Raw genomic sequence first — 13,629 nt, 5'->3', positions numbered from 1 at the left:
ATGCGTTGGGTCCCACCATGGGAACTTCATGATATGAAACCTCGCGTCATGGGTTCAAACACTGATATTGCTCAATGTTATTGCTAAATTATAAACGTGGCCAAGGGAGGCGCTGCAATGCTCTATTTCATTTCATTTTATTAGTTTGCTCAATGTTATTGCTGCATTATAAACGTGACTAAATGAGGAGCTGCAATGCCTATTTCATTTCATTTAATTGATTTGTTTGGCTAAGTGGTTATGTAAGAAGTATTCAGAGAATGATAGTATGAGAATGATTTAATGGTTTCTTTGATGTTAAAAACTTTTGAGTTTTGATTGGATGAGGTACTAAATTGCTTCATAAGAAAAAACAAAATTGAATGCTGATTAATACAAAAGAATGATACTCCAACCTGTAAAGACAAAATTGAAGGCTGTTAATTATTCAAGGAAATGGATCAACGGTTAAATCTAATCTTTGCTAACTCGTTGACACCCGTGTGACTTACTGATATCTCCAGCTCACGTGTGTGTTATTTTCGACAATTTTGAAAGCTCAAGAGTCAAGAGTCCTCCTTTATCAACTACCCAATCTGCAGTAAAGCAGATAGAGAGTGAGGAAGAGAGAGTTAGACTGTTAGACTTTGCCAAAAGAAAACAGAAGACAGGATGAGCGGAGCAAAGAACAATGTTGTGTGTGTAACAGGAGCTTCTGGTTATATTGCATCATGGCTGGTCAAGCTTTTGTTAGGACGAGGTTATATTGTCAAAGCCACTGTTCGGGACCCAAGTGAGTTTCAACTTCTGGGGATTAATATTTGTTTGTTCGTGATTCAAAGCTTCATTCTTGAAATATACTACTATCACTATGTATAATGTATGTTTGATAAGACAAAACATGCTACAAAGCCAGAAGTCCACATTTAGTTTAGCGATAATGAAAGAAAGATATTGTTTAGACAAAATGAGAGTTGAATATACCAGAAATGAGGAAATGTTAGCTTCAGGAGTTGTTTAACCCCAAACCCATCAGCAAGTATCCTCTGCTTCCTCAGCTCATATTAGCCAAAAGGCCCAAAACCTTTATGTATGTTTTGTTCTTGATCACGTACTTAAATGAACTAAACTTGTCTGCTGAGATTTACACTCCAATGTGCTTGATGTATTCTCAATTCAGCTAACTAGCTGTGTTTATGTATGCCCCAGACGATCTGAAGAAAACAGAACACTTGCTTTCGCTTGATGGAGCAAAAGAAAGGCTTCACTTGTTTAAAGCAGATTTGCTAGATGAAGGATCTTTTGACCATGCGGTTGATGGATGTGATGGTGTTTTCCATACAGCATCTCCGGTACTATTTTCATCCATCAGCGACCCACAGGTTCATCTCTTTAATTACTTTCGCACATCAAGTATGTTACCGTCCTTTTAACTGCCTATTGTTAAAGTTATTCTTTCAATCGTAGTGTGTAGTATTCTATTCAAGAAAAATTATCAGAACACTCCAGGAGGCTCATGTTGCCAGTTTGCGTAATGCATGTATTAGAATTTCAAGAATGCACCTCTCTGCAATTTGACTTGTTAAGATAACATTATGATCGTTGTGCTCGTTTCGCATTCACATCTTCTCATTGAAGACATTGTTGGGACCAGTATCCCCTAAAAAGATTCTGATGTTGTCAATAAAATTTAGTTGAGTTTGTGAAAAGAGTTGTTCTAGATTGCAATTCTCTTAAGTGGCTATTTCTTATGAAAAGTTCTTCTTTCACCCATATGTAATCATAGCTCATTAACCCAGGTGGCATGAATATCGTGCCGTGCTCTTGTACAATTTAAAAACAAAATAGAGTAAAGGAAGGAAGCTGTAATTACTTTTCTAGAGAACTAGTTGAGTGTCATGTTGCCAAAATCACTAGTATTTCAAGAAAAGATGTACAAGCCAACTGATGAAGTTACTTTCTTTTGTTTAGCCCCTCACTATGAGTTTGACTTATCTGTTAAGATAATGCTAATTTCTGTCATTTCCGTTAGCAGCAATGATTCTAATATTTTTCTTTGTTACTTTTTTTCTATTGGCTTGTTTTTCCCCTAGTTTCTCATAAGAGAGGTGATTGGGGATAGATTCCAGAAGACTCCTCTGCTGCTGTCAGTAAACCAAATTGAGTTTGTGAAAACGGTTGTTCTAGTTTTAATTTTGTACCCTTTGCAGGATCATAATTGTCAGCATGTGTTTTTATTTTCTTAGAGAACTTGTTACTACCAAAGATTCAATTTTTTAGTATTTATAACCTCATCATGTAGAAAATGCAATGAGCATTTGTCTCTATATCTTCAGGCAGAACTAATTAACCCTGCTGTGAAGGGAACACTAAATGTTCTGAAGTCATGCAAAAAATTTCCAACTGTCAAGCGAGTGGTTTTGACATCTTCTATAGCTTCTGTGATAATGAATGGAAAACCTCTGACCCCTGATGTTGTAGTGGATGAAACATGGTATTCGAATCCACTTATTGCTGAGAAGAACAAGGTGAGTAGGTTCCATTTCCCATCTTGTTCCAGGTTTCACCTTTTCTATGATTTTTTTTTTTTTTAAACTAATGCATCTGACTTCTACTCTCATGAAATACATTTGAGATCGAGGTATTATGCTTACATAAGAGAATTAGTTTGTATATTGTAATTGTCATGAACTTTCCTTTCACATGTCCAGCGATGGTATCTTCTTTCAAAGACTTTAGCTGAGGAGGCTGCTTGGAAATTTTCTGAAGGAAATGGAATTGACTTGGTTTCAATAAATCCGGGGTTTGTGATTGGACCAATTTTGCAGCCGGCAATTAATTTGACCGTGGAGATGATTCAAAATCTCATAACTGGTACATACTTCAGCAATTATGTTTATGTATTGCCTAGTTAAATTAGAGCAAAGTATAATGGAAAGTTGGAATTGAATAATTCTTGTGCTGCAAGGTAGTAGTTATTTATTTTTGTTTCCTTCTTATCTAGGCAAGGCAGTGCCCGCTTCAAATTACAGATTCATTGATGTTAGAGATGTTGCCTCTGCTCATATTCAAGCATTTGAAGTTCCATCAGCTACAGGAAGGTATTGTTTGGTCAGCCATAGCGCGCACATTTCCGAGGCTCTAGAGATTATAAGAGAGCTTTATCCCAATTTGCACATTCCTGAAAGGTAATTACAAAATGCCATGGCTGATGCCAGTTTCAGTAATTTAGATTACCATCCAACTGGATACCAATTTTGTGACTTCAACTTACTATATGTAAAATCCTGTGGGAATCAACAGCTTGACTCTATATATTATCTTATGGCAATCAACAGCTTGACATGTTATTGCCGGACTGTCAATTTGGAGCATTAGTCTGAGGTTTAATGCTGTTTATATTTCTGGTCTATATTGGTAGTCTAACAAGATAACATACTTGATATCTAATCAGAAAATATTTCCCTGAGTGGCCGAGTCATAGCCCTATTCATAATATGCACAATCTAACATATCATAATCATATATTAACTTTTAATCTTCTGCTCAGACACCTCAAGTTGCAAAACCATATGGCTGAAATATATATATATATATATATATATATATCTCATTGTGCAGGTAGACTGGTCACGCTACCACCTTTTCATTTTTGAAGAATTTGCAAAATTTACATCTATTAGGAACTCAGTAAACTTGATGAATGTGGCAAGTGTCTGACGGGTCTTCCTCTTTCCCTTTTCTTTATGTCATTAATGGCAGATGTGAGGATGGTCCTCTTTTGCTCCCTTCTGATCCACAATTTCAAGTATCCAAGGAGAAAGCAAAAGGTCTGGGAATTGATTTTTATCCGTTTGAAGTAACTCTGCAGGACACTATCGAAAGTCTGAAGGAGAAGGGCTTCCTCAACATGTGATTTATCCAACTGACTGCATCTTGTTAGTGTATCACCTATTGGCAGTTGAAGTGTGGTTTTAGCTGAACTACAGAGATATAATGATGGAAGATAGGCAAATGGTTATGGCTCCATCTAGAATAAAATCATGAATGCTCATGAGAATAGCATAATGTGAAATTTGAATAAACTCAGAAAGCATATTGTAAAATCTTCCGGCACAGCACGTCCATTATTATTGTGTTGCATGTCATCTATATGTCCATAACTAGTCTTATGAAAGCAATAGGTCATTATGAGAATCATTAGCTTGGGTATCCAGGAGGGAAATAGGAGAAAAACGTGTATTGATTCGGTTGGTAGCAGTAACTTAACATTATCATTGATTTATTACCCTCATTTTCGATTTGTAATCATCTTGAAATTTGCTTTTTTAATTTAGCTATTGGGTTTGTTTGCTTCATATCCTTGCATTGAAGAAGTGTCAGTACTAGTTTTCTTAATGATTCTTCAGATGTTTTTAACAAAACCTGCTGAGTTTGTGGAAGGGGTTGATCACTTGATCTAAAATTCATCTAATTCATGTTTGCAGGATCATGTCATGTGTCTATTTTCAGTTAATTCTTCTTTGCAGGATCAGATGTGACTGTCTGCATGAGCAATCCCAGGCATAAATCAAGCCTGCAGTGAAGGAACATATGATGTTCATCAAAATCAGGGGTAAACACCACTGTGAAGGGAATGGTTTTAAGTTCTGTGACTTCAGTCTTCAGGAATGATGAATGTTGTGTGTAAATAACTTAAAAGTCTTTCAAAGCGTTCATCTAATGCCTCAGCACTATATTTGAACTTAATAGTCTAAGACAATGCAGTATTCTTTGTGTAGTGATATGTGTTTGAAATCTAAGTAGGCTGCTTGAAAAATTTGCCCAAAATAAATAGATGGCACCGACTCAATTCGGATAACAAGCATGATACCAGCATCAGGCAAGGCTGCTTGAAAAGGATATGTTTTCTTCTATAAGACATGATGCTTGATATATGAGACATCAGTTTCCTTCCTATAGAAGACAATGTCAAAAATCTGGGGGGAGGAGGAGAGCAACTTGGTAGTGCATTATTGCACCACATATTGACAATTGAAATCTGTTTTAAGCTAAAAGCCTAAAACCCAATCAGATGAAGACGAAAAAAATATTCTTCCCGGCCTCCATTTCCAGAATTCTTTGAATTATGTGCAAAGATGCATACCCCATATCTGACTGAGTGATCCTTTCACATTTCTTATCTTATCGTTTCTGTAAGTTTGTGGACAACTCCATAGAAAGTTCAACTAAGCTATGAAGAACTGGTCACTTTTTTCAAGGACGATAATAGCACGTAAATAGGTCAGTTTTCACAAAAACCTTCCTCTAATTAATTTAAGAACCGGAAATAGCATGCATGCTAAACCTCCATCCCAGCACACGAAATCATTGGAGAATCCGACTTCCAAATGTACTTTCTCAATCACACATTTATGAAGAAAGACTCAAGTTCGAATTCTCTGTCCCCCAATTGTTGAAATTGTAAAACACTAAACAAATGCAGAGTTTTAGAAGTGAGAAACCGAAAAAAAAAATGATCGAAATAAAACTTGATGAGCAGCAGCACACATCACAATTGACGATTTTGTGACTAGGGTATGCCACCGCAAATATGAAGCAGATTATAGTTTACGGAATCCAAGTTGAGAAATATGAGACATATTTTAAGTACATATTGTGGATACTGGATCCAAATTAGGAATGAAACGAATTTTTTTAGCCAAAATATAATCAAAGCAAAGAACATATTGACCACCCCAGACCAGAGACAGCTACAGATAGAGTCCACTTATCCTTTCCATTTTTGTCTTCAAAGATGTTTGGAGGATCCACAATTAGTTGATTATAGATAAGCAGCATACCCTAATCTCCAAGTGAAGCCCTTTCTATTGCTAATTTTCTATACTTTTGTGATCTTTTTATATATATATATATATATATATATATATATATATATATATAACAAGACAGATATGGGACCGATCCCGCAGTAGTGCAGACTTTTCTTAATAAATTAGTAGCTAGCTAGCCAGCCACCAGTGTTGAAGTATATTATATAATATTATGATGAGAACGTTGAATCTTATATATATGGAATTACGGATGCAAGCTGGTAACTAGCAATAACTAAGAAGCCAATAAATACGAAGAGATAGGTATACAGAAACAAACTAATCTGAGATGGATGGAGAAGGGAAGGTTGTGTGTGTCACAGGAGCTTCTGGTTTCATAGCTTCATGGCTGGTGAAGCTCTTGTTACAGCGAGGCTATGTTGTCAAAGCCACCGTTCGCGACCCAAGTCAGTGTCATCATTATGGTTTCTTTTGTTTCCATAACTTTCTGTTCAACACAACAGAATAATGTAGCTCAGCTAAACTGGCTAGTTGTTTTGTTTGTGTATGTGCTGCAGATGATCCAAAGAAAACAGAACACTTGCTCGCACTTGATGGAGCAAAGGAAAGGCTTCATTTGTTCAAAGCAGACTTGTTGGAAGAAGGATCTTTCGACCTTGTTGTTGATGGATGTGAAGGTGTTTTCCATACAGCATCTCCGGTAATGTTTTCATCGATCAGCGACCCACAGGTTCATCCAATCTCCTTGACTACTTCCCTACATGCTTAAAATGTTTTACCATTTAGAGACACTTCTTGACTACTTCGCAAGATTAATTATTGGATGTAAATCTTTATCATACTTGCTAATTAGAGGAAGTTCTTACGTACTCTCAGTAATTAATCATTTTGCTCAACATCTCAGGCAGAACTGATTGATCCTGCTGTAAATGGAACGCTTAATGTTCTTAAATCATGCACAAAATTTCCAACAATCAAGAGGGTAGTTTTAACATCTTCCATGGGTGCAGTTTTATACAATGGAAGACCTTTAACCTCTAATGTGGTAGTTGATGAAACATGGTTTTCTGATCCACTTTTTTGCGAGGAGTTGAAGGTATGTGTGTTTGTTCCACTAGTTTCACATATTATTCCCTATTATTCCCGTGTAGTAGGAACAAAATGTAACTGTTTGCCTTGACATGTATGGTATGAACGTTCCAGGCATGGTATTTTATGTCAAAAACTTTAGCAGAGCAGGCTGCTTGGAAATTTGCTAAAGAAAACGGGATTGACATGGTGACCATAAATCCAGCGTATGTGACGGGTCCGCTCTTGCAGCCAACTCTAAATTACTCTTTGGAGATGCTTCTGAATCTTAAGAATGGTACACTTACAGAAATAATCACCTTTTACCTTCCTTAGTTAGAGCAGAGCACGATGGAAAATTCAGAAAGAAATCTGCCTAAATCGACACTGAGGTTTAGGAATGAGGAATTTGGGTTAAGGTTTTAATATTTGGGGACTACACGTGGAAATAAAATCAAATACACATGTAAACATAAGAAACAAACTTCCACACATATGTTATAGATGATTCTTGTGATTCAAGCAATTGATTGTTTGTTTCTTTTCCTATACAGATATTGACGAAGTAACAGCTGCAAATTATTTATCTGTTGATGTTAGAGATGTTGTCTTGGCTCATGTTCAAGCATTTGAAGTTCCTTCAGCTAGTGGAAGATATAATTTAGCTGGAAGTGTCACCCCCATGGTCGAGGCTTTGAAGATTTTAAAGGAACTTCATCCCAGTTTGCACCCACCTGAAATGTAAGTAGCATTTGCAAAATGCCACACATATTCGCAATAAAGGTTGATAACCCAAATTTTAAGACAAAAGATCACTGAATTTGACAGATTCTAAGTACAGATTTGGTTTCTTCCTATTTTTGCAGATGTGAGCATGATATCCCTACTGCCCCAGAGCAACAAGTATCCCAGGAAAAAGCAAAAAGTTTGGGAGTTAGTTTCCTTCCATTGGAAGCAAGTCTCAGGGACACTATTGAAAGCATGAAGGAGAACGGTTTCCTCAAGACTTGAATTATGCAACTAACAGCAACTTGTTCATTGCACAAGTTTCTCCAAAGAGATGATGACTTTATGTTTGTTTGTGTTCGTTTCTTTATGTACTGAAAAGCGGCATTTCTTATTCCAATTTTTGTATAAAGATGGTAGTAAACCAGTGAAAACAGGGTTTGTAAGATTATGAAGTTGTTTCATTTGATTTAATTTAGCTTTCACTGTTTTAGTTTATGCCATGATCAGGTTTTGTATCAATATGACTCATCGAATTGAGTTGAAGGAAAACTCAAGGATCACATTAGGTCAAGAACTGAATATAAAGCATAAAGCTTGAAGAACTACTTATTCATCAGAAAGTTTTCATATAATTCTACAGTGTGTTCCAATTACACTATGTATCCTTTTAAGATCTCTATAACTTCCACAACTTCTCCTATTTTGTTATTAAGTAACAACAATGAAAGAATAATTGTTTGCACTTACCAATAATCCCCGCATGAACAAATGCCGTCACGGAAATGGTGAAACCGATTCACATCTCGGACTAGAATCTCTCTATTGGTAAACCTCGATATAAATTTCGTAACATAATGGCAATCTTCACACAGCCTCAAATTCTTGGAAATCCGAATAATTTCCCCAGGTTTGGTATTGATAAGACCAAATGCAACTGCTAACTTTTCACTATGGCCTAATACTATTCGTTCCTTCTCTTCCTCGTCAAGATCATACAGGACAACTTTAGTCTGTGGCTTATATCCTCGTCCTTTCATCTCCATTGACAATTCACCTAGCAGTGCATGAAGTTGTTCCATTTGAGGGTTAAACTCGTCAACAGAATCAAATGAGTATATCTTCCTATTAACTTCCATCCAACTGCGACCCGGTACCTTTTGAAGTTCCCGATCTTCTAGAAGTCTTTTTACTCTTTTTACCTCGTCCCACATCTTGGCCTCGGCATAAATATCAGCTAGAAGTACATAATTCCCAGCATTCCTAGGCTCAAGCTCAAATAACCTTTTGCTTGCTCTCTCTGCCAGCTCAACATTACCATGAATCCTACATGATCCAAGAAGAGCACCCCAAACTTGAGCTCCTGGTTCAATCCGCATATTATCAATGATTTTGGCTGCTTCATCTAACCGATTAGCACGACCAAGAAGGTCCACCATACAAGCATACTGCTCAATGCTGGGATATAATCCATGCTCTCTCACCATAGACTGGAATATTACCTTCCCCTCTTCAACAAGACCTTCATGACTACAAGCCCCCAAAACACTAACAAATGAAATGTAACTCGGTGATACACCATGATCAATCATGTCTTCAAAAACTTGAATGGCCCTCTTTCCATATCCATGAATCCCATAACTTGAAATCAAGGAATTCCATGAAACAACATCCTTCCTTTTGATCTTATTGAAAACTTGTTGGGCCAACTCAAGCTTACCACACCTTGCGTACATTGTGATAAGGCTACTCATAACTGGAAGGGTTGAATCAAGACCCCTTCTCAGGATGTACCCATGAATGAACTTCCCCTGCTCTAAGGCAGCAAGAGCTGCACAAGCCTGAAGAACACTAACCATGGTCACGGAGTTGGGAAACATATCAGGGGCCTCCAGTATCATTTTCCGAAAAAGTTCCCAAGCTTCATAAGGCCTCGCATTCTTTGCATAGCATGCAATCATAGCACTCCAAGAAACCACATTTCTATTTTGCATCTGATCAAAGACACTACTAGCATATGAAACACACCCGAACCTTGCATACATATCCAACAAAGTAGTTGTTACATGAACATGGGCCCCATATCCGTGACGCAAAATATGCCCATGAATCTCCTTTCCCTTCTGGAGGAGCGAACTTGAACACTCTGAAACAACACAAGCTTTGAGTACATACGTATACGTAAACCGATCAGACGGAACTCCAATTGCATTCATTTGTCTGTACAAATTTAACACTTCAGTTCCATGGCCAGCCAACGTAAGGGCCCTAAAAAGTGCATTCCACATATAAATAGTTCTCTTGTGAGTTTTATCAAACACCTCACGTGCATTCTCGATGGAGTCCAACTCAGAGTACATCTCTATAAGTTTGGTAGCCAAAAAAGGGTCTTGGTCCCACCCGCCATTAACAAGGTGGCGATGCACATCTAACCCATCAGGGAGAGAATCCTGGCGGATGCAAGAAAGGATTAAGAGCTCACAGGTCTGTTGGGAGGGGTTGGGTTCGTGAGGAAAAAGTTGTAGAGCTAGCTTCAGGTCACCTTGATTGCATAAAGACTGTATTAATTGGTTTTTGTTTCCATCAACCCTCTGCAGCTTTTCAACAACTGCGGCCTCATTATCCTAAAAACCAAAATGTCAAAATGGAAGAAACACAAGCAAATACTGGACAAAAGAAAAACAATAAACAAAAAGAAATCAAAGGAAACAACACCAGACACCCAAAAGTATTTCAATGTATAATTGAATTAGGAGGAAAGCAAAAACACGTACCTTACCAAGAAGAAACATCGTAAGAGCTTCCTCTAGTTTCAGACCAGTAAGCTCTGACGCAATCAGACACTCACACTTAGTTTTAGCTCTATCAATCTGCAAAACAGTATCACAAGGTCAGAATCTAACAATATAAAACAATTAATGACTCTTTTCTCCCATTTCAAAATGGACCAGATCCATATAGTAGACTCAACCAACAAATGCCTTCCCAATAATATAAACTATGTGTCCATTACCTTAGATAATAATGGTGTTTTCTCAAGAGATTTTTTACTTCTAAGAAGACTCTGAGCACGAGCAATAGCTTCAAACCCCTGGGATATTTTGTTCTTCTCAAAACCAATCACTGCAGTTGCACACTTCAAGAAAGGAAACCTATGATAAGAAAATGACGCTAAAGCTAAAATGCAGCCAAGATCCTGACCTACTTGCTGATAAGATTTACCTCAGCCAGTGCCATAGAAAGAAGAATATCATGAATATATGGCTTAGCTTCTGGATGCTGAAGAGCTGCTTGACCAATATCTAGCACAAGCTCTACTTCACCAACCTGGAAGGATGAAGTATGTGACTATGTATATATTTAGACAAACGCTTAGAGCCAAAACAACGTAGATTGTACAAAGACAAAAGTATACCTCTTGAAGGAGGCAAAGAGTAGCTCCAAACCATGCCCAAGGGATTTGAAGAGCAGATTTAGGTCGGATATTTTCATTACTATTACCAGCATATTCTGGTTCAGAAACAAGCTTATCCCTCACATCCATTAAGAAATCCTACAAAGCAACCCGAGAAGAAGTTGTTTAAGATAACGAATTTTAAGAATTGAAGGAAAATTTACAACTATACTTTCAAGTTATCTACCTGCCGAGATTTAATAGCATTCTCAGTGTAACCTTCTTCGACTTGAGAAATCTTCAAATCCATTACTGCTTTAATAACCTCATCTTTCTCAGCTCGATCAGGAACGCCAATGAGCTGCAATTCAAAGACAAACTAATAAATAAACTCGAAAAAGAATATCGATTGCTAGCAGTGTCTAGCAGCACAAGGAATACATTTCACTGCCACTAGCAAAAATATCTGAACTGTCAAACAACACACAAACTCTAACAACCAGCTCTCTGATGCTTCTAAAACCGGTTAGACACCACGGCATATTCGAAAGAGGGAAACCAATTAACAAACATGGGGTACTGAATCACAACACTTCAAATCCAATAATGTGTACGCAAAGATGCAATTTGCAAATTCACATTTCCATATATAAAAAGAAACTATCTTTCAACTCTTATCAACATCAACAAGCTCGAAACATCGAAAACCGAGATTAACAGCAACTAAATGAATTGAGATGACCTGGTAACAGGTGACGGGGATTTCAACGGTGACGGGAGCCGGAGCGCTGTGGACGGTGACGGTGTTGACGGCGTTGAGCCTGGACCGAGGAGCGGTGAGATTAGCGACTCGCAGAGACCTAGAAATGGGGGAGATTGGAGAAGAGCGAGAAGCGGAGGAGAGGTGGGGATGGATGGCACGGCAGAGACCACACCGAGCTGGGATTCCGAGCAGGGCGTGGGCCAGAGCAGCCATGGCTTACTGAGTAGGGTTCTTGGAGCTAAAACCCTCTCTGCTTCGGATTGGGTTTAAACCCAGGAGAAACAAACAAAATTTACTTTACTTTGGTTAAATTTTACTTTTATTTTTTAACTTTTTACTTGCTTGACTTTGGGCAAAACAACACCTCCACAGTCCTCACCGCCTTTTCCGTCTAGGTTCGGGACATTTCAGGGCAGTAATTACAGTAGTTTAGTGGCCGGTGTTGAAACTTTTGATAGTTTGTCACTTCGATTGGCCGGAGGAAGTAATTTCATTTGTTTATAGTTCATTTGGTGCAATGATTTTTTGTGTCGTTTTTTCCATAATCTACGTCACAATACTGTACCGAATATTAGGGGCGGATGTAGAGTATGGAAGAATTCCTACATCTAGTTATCACCTATCCTAATTCAACTGTCATATTTTGGGGCTGTAAGTCCCACTCAATCTGGACTACTAGTAACTTTAACTTTTGAGCTTGTGTGCCCCAACTTCAGTTTTTTTCTTTGTTTTTAACAAAGAGAGATAAGGTTTTACATCTCTATATGTTTTCTATTTATTTAGCTTCTTTTGTGTACGAGAAATTTTAAATTCACATCTCTAATATCTTAATACACACCTCTTACTTAATACACCACCTATCAAGTTTTTCATTTCAGTATTATACATAATACACATCACAAACTACCTAAAATGCCCTTAATTCATGAAATATTCCGTTATTTAATATAATTAATATATATTTACTATTTGGTACCTCTTTTTACATATTATTTCGTCTAATTTTTGCTAGAAATTTTTGGTTATCATCGTTCAAATTATAATCAAATGATTATTGTTATATCCCAACTCCAAATCATCAATACAAGTTTTCAAAATTCACAAGGCAATACAACTGTAGAAGTGCAGTAGCTATTAAACATAGATAGCTAGTTATTCGATAAAACATGTCATGATAAAGATGCTGCAGTACTTGACAATATGATCTCCAAGATCAAACTAAAGCTGATAAAGATGCAATACTTGACAATATGATCTGTAAGATCAAACTAAAGCTGATACGAATAAAAAAAATTAAAAAGACAACCCAAATGAATTGTGGATAAGAATCGGGGTTAGGGGAGAAGACGTGATTTCGACGATTTTAGGGTAGAAGACGTTGGAAAGAATACTTCTAGCACGATTTTTTTATTTTATTTTAATAATAGATGTATGTTTTGGTCATTTAGCTTACTTATAAAATCTCAATAAAAATATAAAATAATAGGGATGTGTATTAAGAGATTAGAGGTGTGTATTTAAAATTTCTCTTTGTGTACATCTTGATATTTTTATGAATTTTGTTTTATATAAACTTGCATTCGAGGGGTAAGGCTTACTATGTCCCCATGTCTAGGTGTATCATTATTTTTAATATATAATATTTCTTTCGTATCGTCAAGTTTTTTTATTTTTATTTTCTATTTTTTATTTGTTTTATATGGTGAAAAGTCAAGTCTCACATGGTTTCAATTCCTTTCCTGAATCCACCCCTGGTACCAATTCACATTTTCGCAATTATGAAAGAATTTATCTATGGTACACCCATTCTTCTTGAACTCCATCAGAGAATATCACATTTTCTCTTCTTTTCTTACCCAGAGGTC

The 13,629-nt window shown here is 37.0% G+C and overlaps 2 protein-coding genes across 2 annotated transcripts; one reads left to right on the top strand and one right to left on the bottom strand.

The window, feature by feature from the left end:
* Positions 1–651: 651 nt before the first annotated feature.
* LOC101310561 lies at positions 652–8,079 on the top strand. The gene is made up of 12 exons (XM_004308639.1): positions 652–772; positions 1,189–1,365; positions 2,323–2,507; positions 2,691–2,853; positions 2,984–3,167; positions 3,742–3,838; positions 6,142–6,259; positions 6,371–6,543; positions 6,718–6,909; positions 7,017–7,179; positions 7,436–7,622; positions 7,748–8,079. The coding sequence occupies exons 1-12, from the start codon at positions 652–654 to the stop codon at positions 7,890–7,892; spliced, it is 1,905 nt and encodes a 634-aa protein (XP_004308687.1). The 3' UTR covers positions 7,893–8,079.
* A 113-nt stretch (positions 8,080–8,192) lies between these two features.
* Positions 8,193–11,301, bottom strand: LOC101294698 (pentatricopeptide repeat-containing protein At3g46790, chloroplastic-like). Its single transcript, XM_004307179.1, has 6 exons — positions 11,249–11,301; positions 11,023–11,160; positions 10,830–10,934; positions 10,621–10,743; positions 10,382–10,477; positions 8,193–10,231 (listed from the first exon to the last, which is right to left on the bottom strand). Exons 2-6 carry the CDS (start codon positions 11,149–11,151, stop codon positions 8,354–8,356), a joined length of 2,331 nt encoding a protein of 776 aa, XP_004307227.1. The 5' UTR covers positions 11,152–11,160; positions 11,249–11,301; the 3' UTR covers positions 8,193–8,353.
* Between the last annotated feature and the right edge of the window lie 2,328 nt (positions 11,302–13,629).

Source organism: Fragaria vesca, linkage group LG7 (genome assembly GCF_000184155.1).
Source record: "Fragaria vesca subsp. vesca linkage group LG7, FraVesHawaii_1.0, whole genome shotgun sequence".
NCBI classification, from domain to species: Eukaryota; Viridiplantae; Streptophyta; class Magnoliopsida; order Rosales; family Rosaceae; genus Fragaria; species Fragaria vesca.
Note: the sequence above shows the minus strand (reverse complement) of the source record. Positions and strands in the feature narration are given on the sequence as shown.

Bases quoted from the DNA above. Each gene is read 5' to 3' on its own strand.
- LOC101294698 (XM_004307179.1), bottom strand. From the start codon at position 11,151: ATGGATGTGAGGGATAAGCTTGTTTCTGAACCAGAATATGCTGGTAAT. The intron at 10,744-10,829 runs GTAAATCTTATC...CCTTTCTTGAAG, and splicing joins TTTCTATGGCACTGGCTGAG to TGTGCAACTGCAGTGATTGG. The intron at 10,478-10,620 runs GTAATGGACACA...ACTGTTTTGCAG, and splicing joins AAACACCATTATTATCTAAG to ATTGATAGAGCTAAAACTAA.
- LOC101310561 (XM_004308639.1), top strand. From the start codon at position 652: ATGAGCGGAGCAAAGAACAATGTTGTGTGTGTAACAGGAGCTTCTGGT. The intron at 1,366-2,322 runs ATCTCTTTAATT...TTCAGGCAGAAC, and splicing joins CATCAGCGACCCACAGGTTC to TAATTAACCCTGCTGTGAAG. The intron at 3,839-6,141 runs GTAACTCTGCAG...AACTAATCTGAG, and splicing joins TTGATTTTTATCCGTTTGAA to ATGGATGGAGAAGGGAAGGT.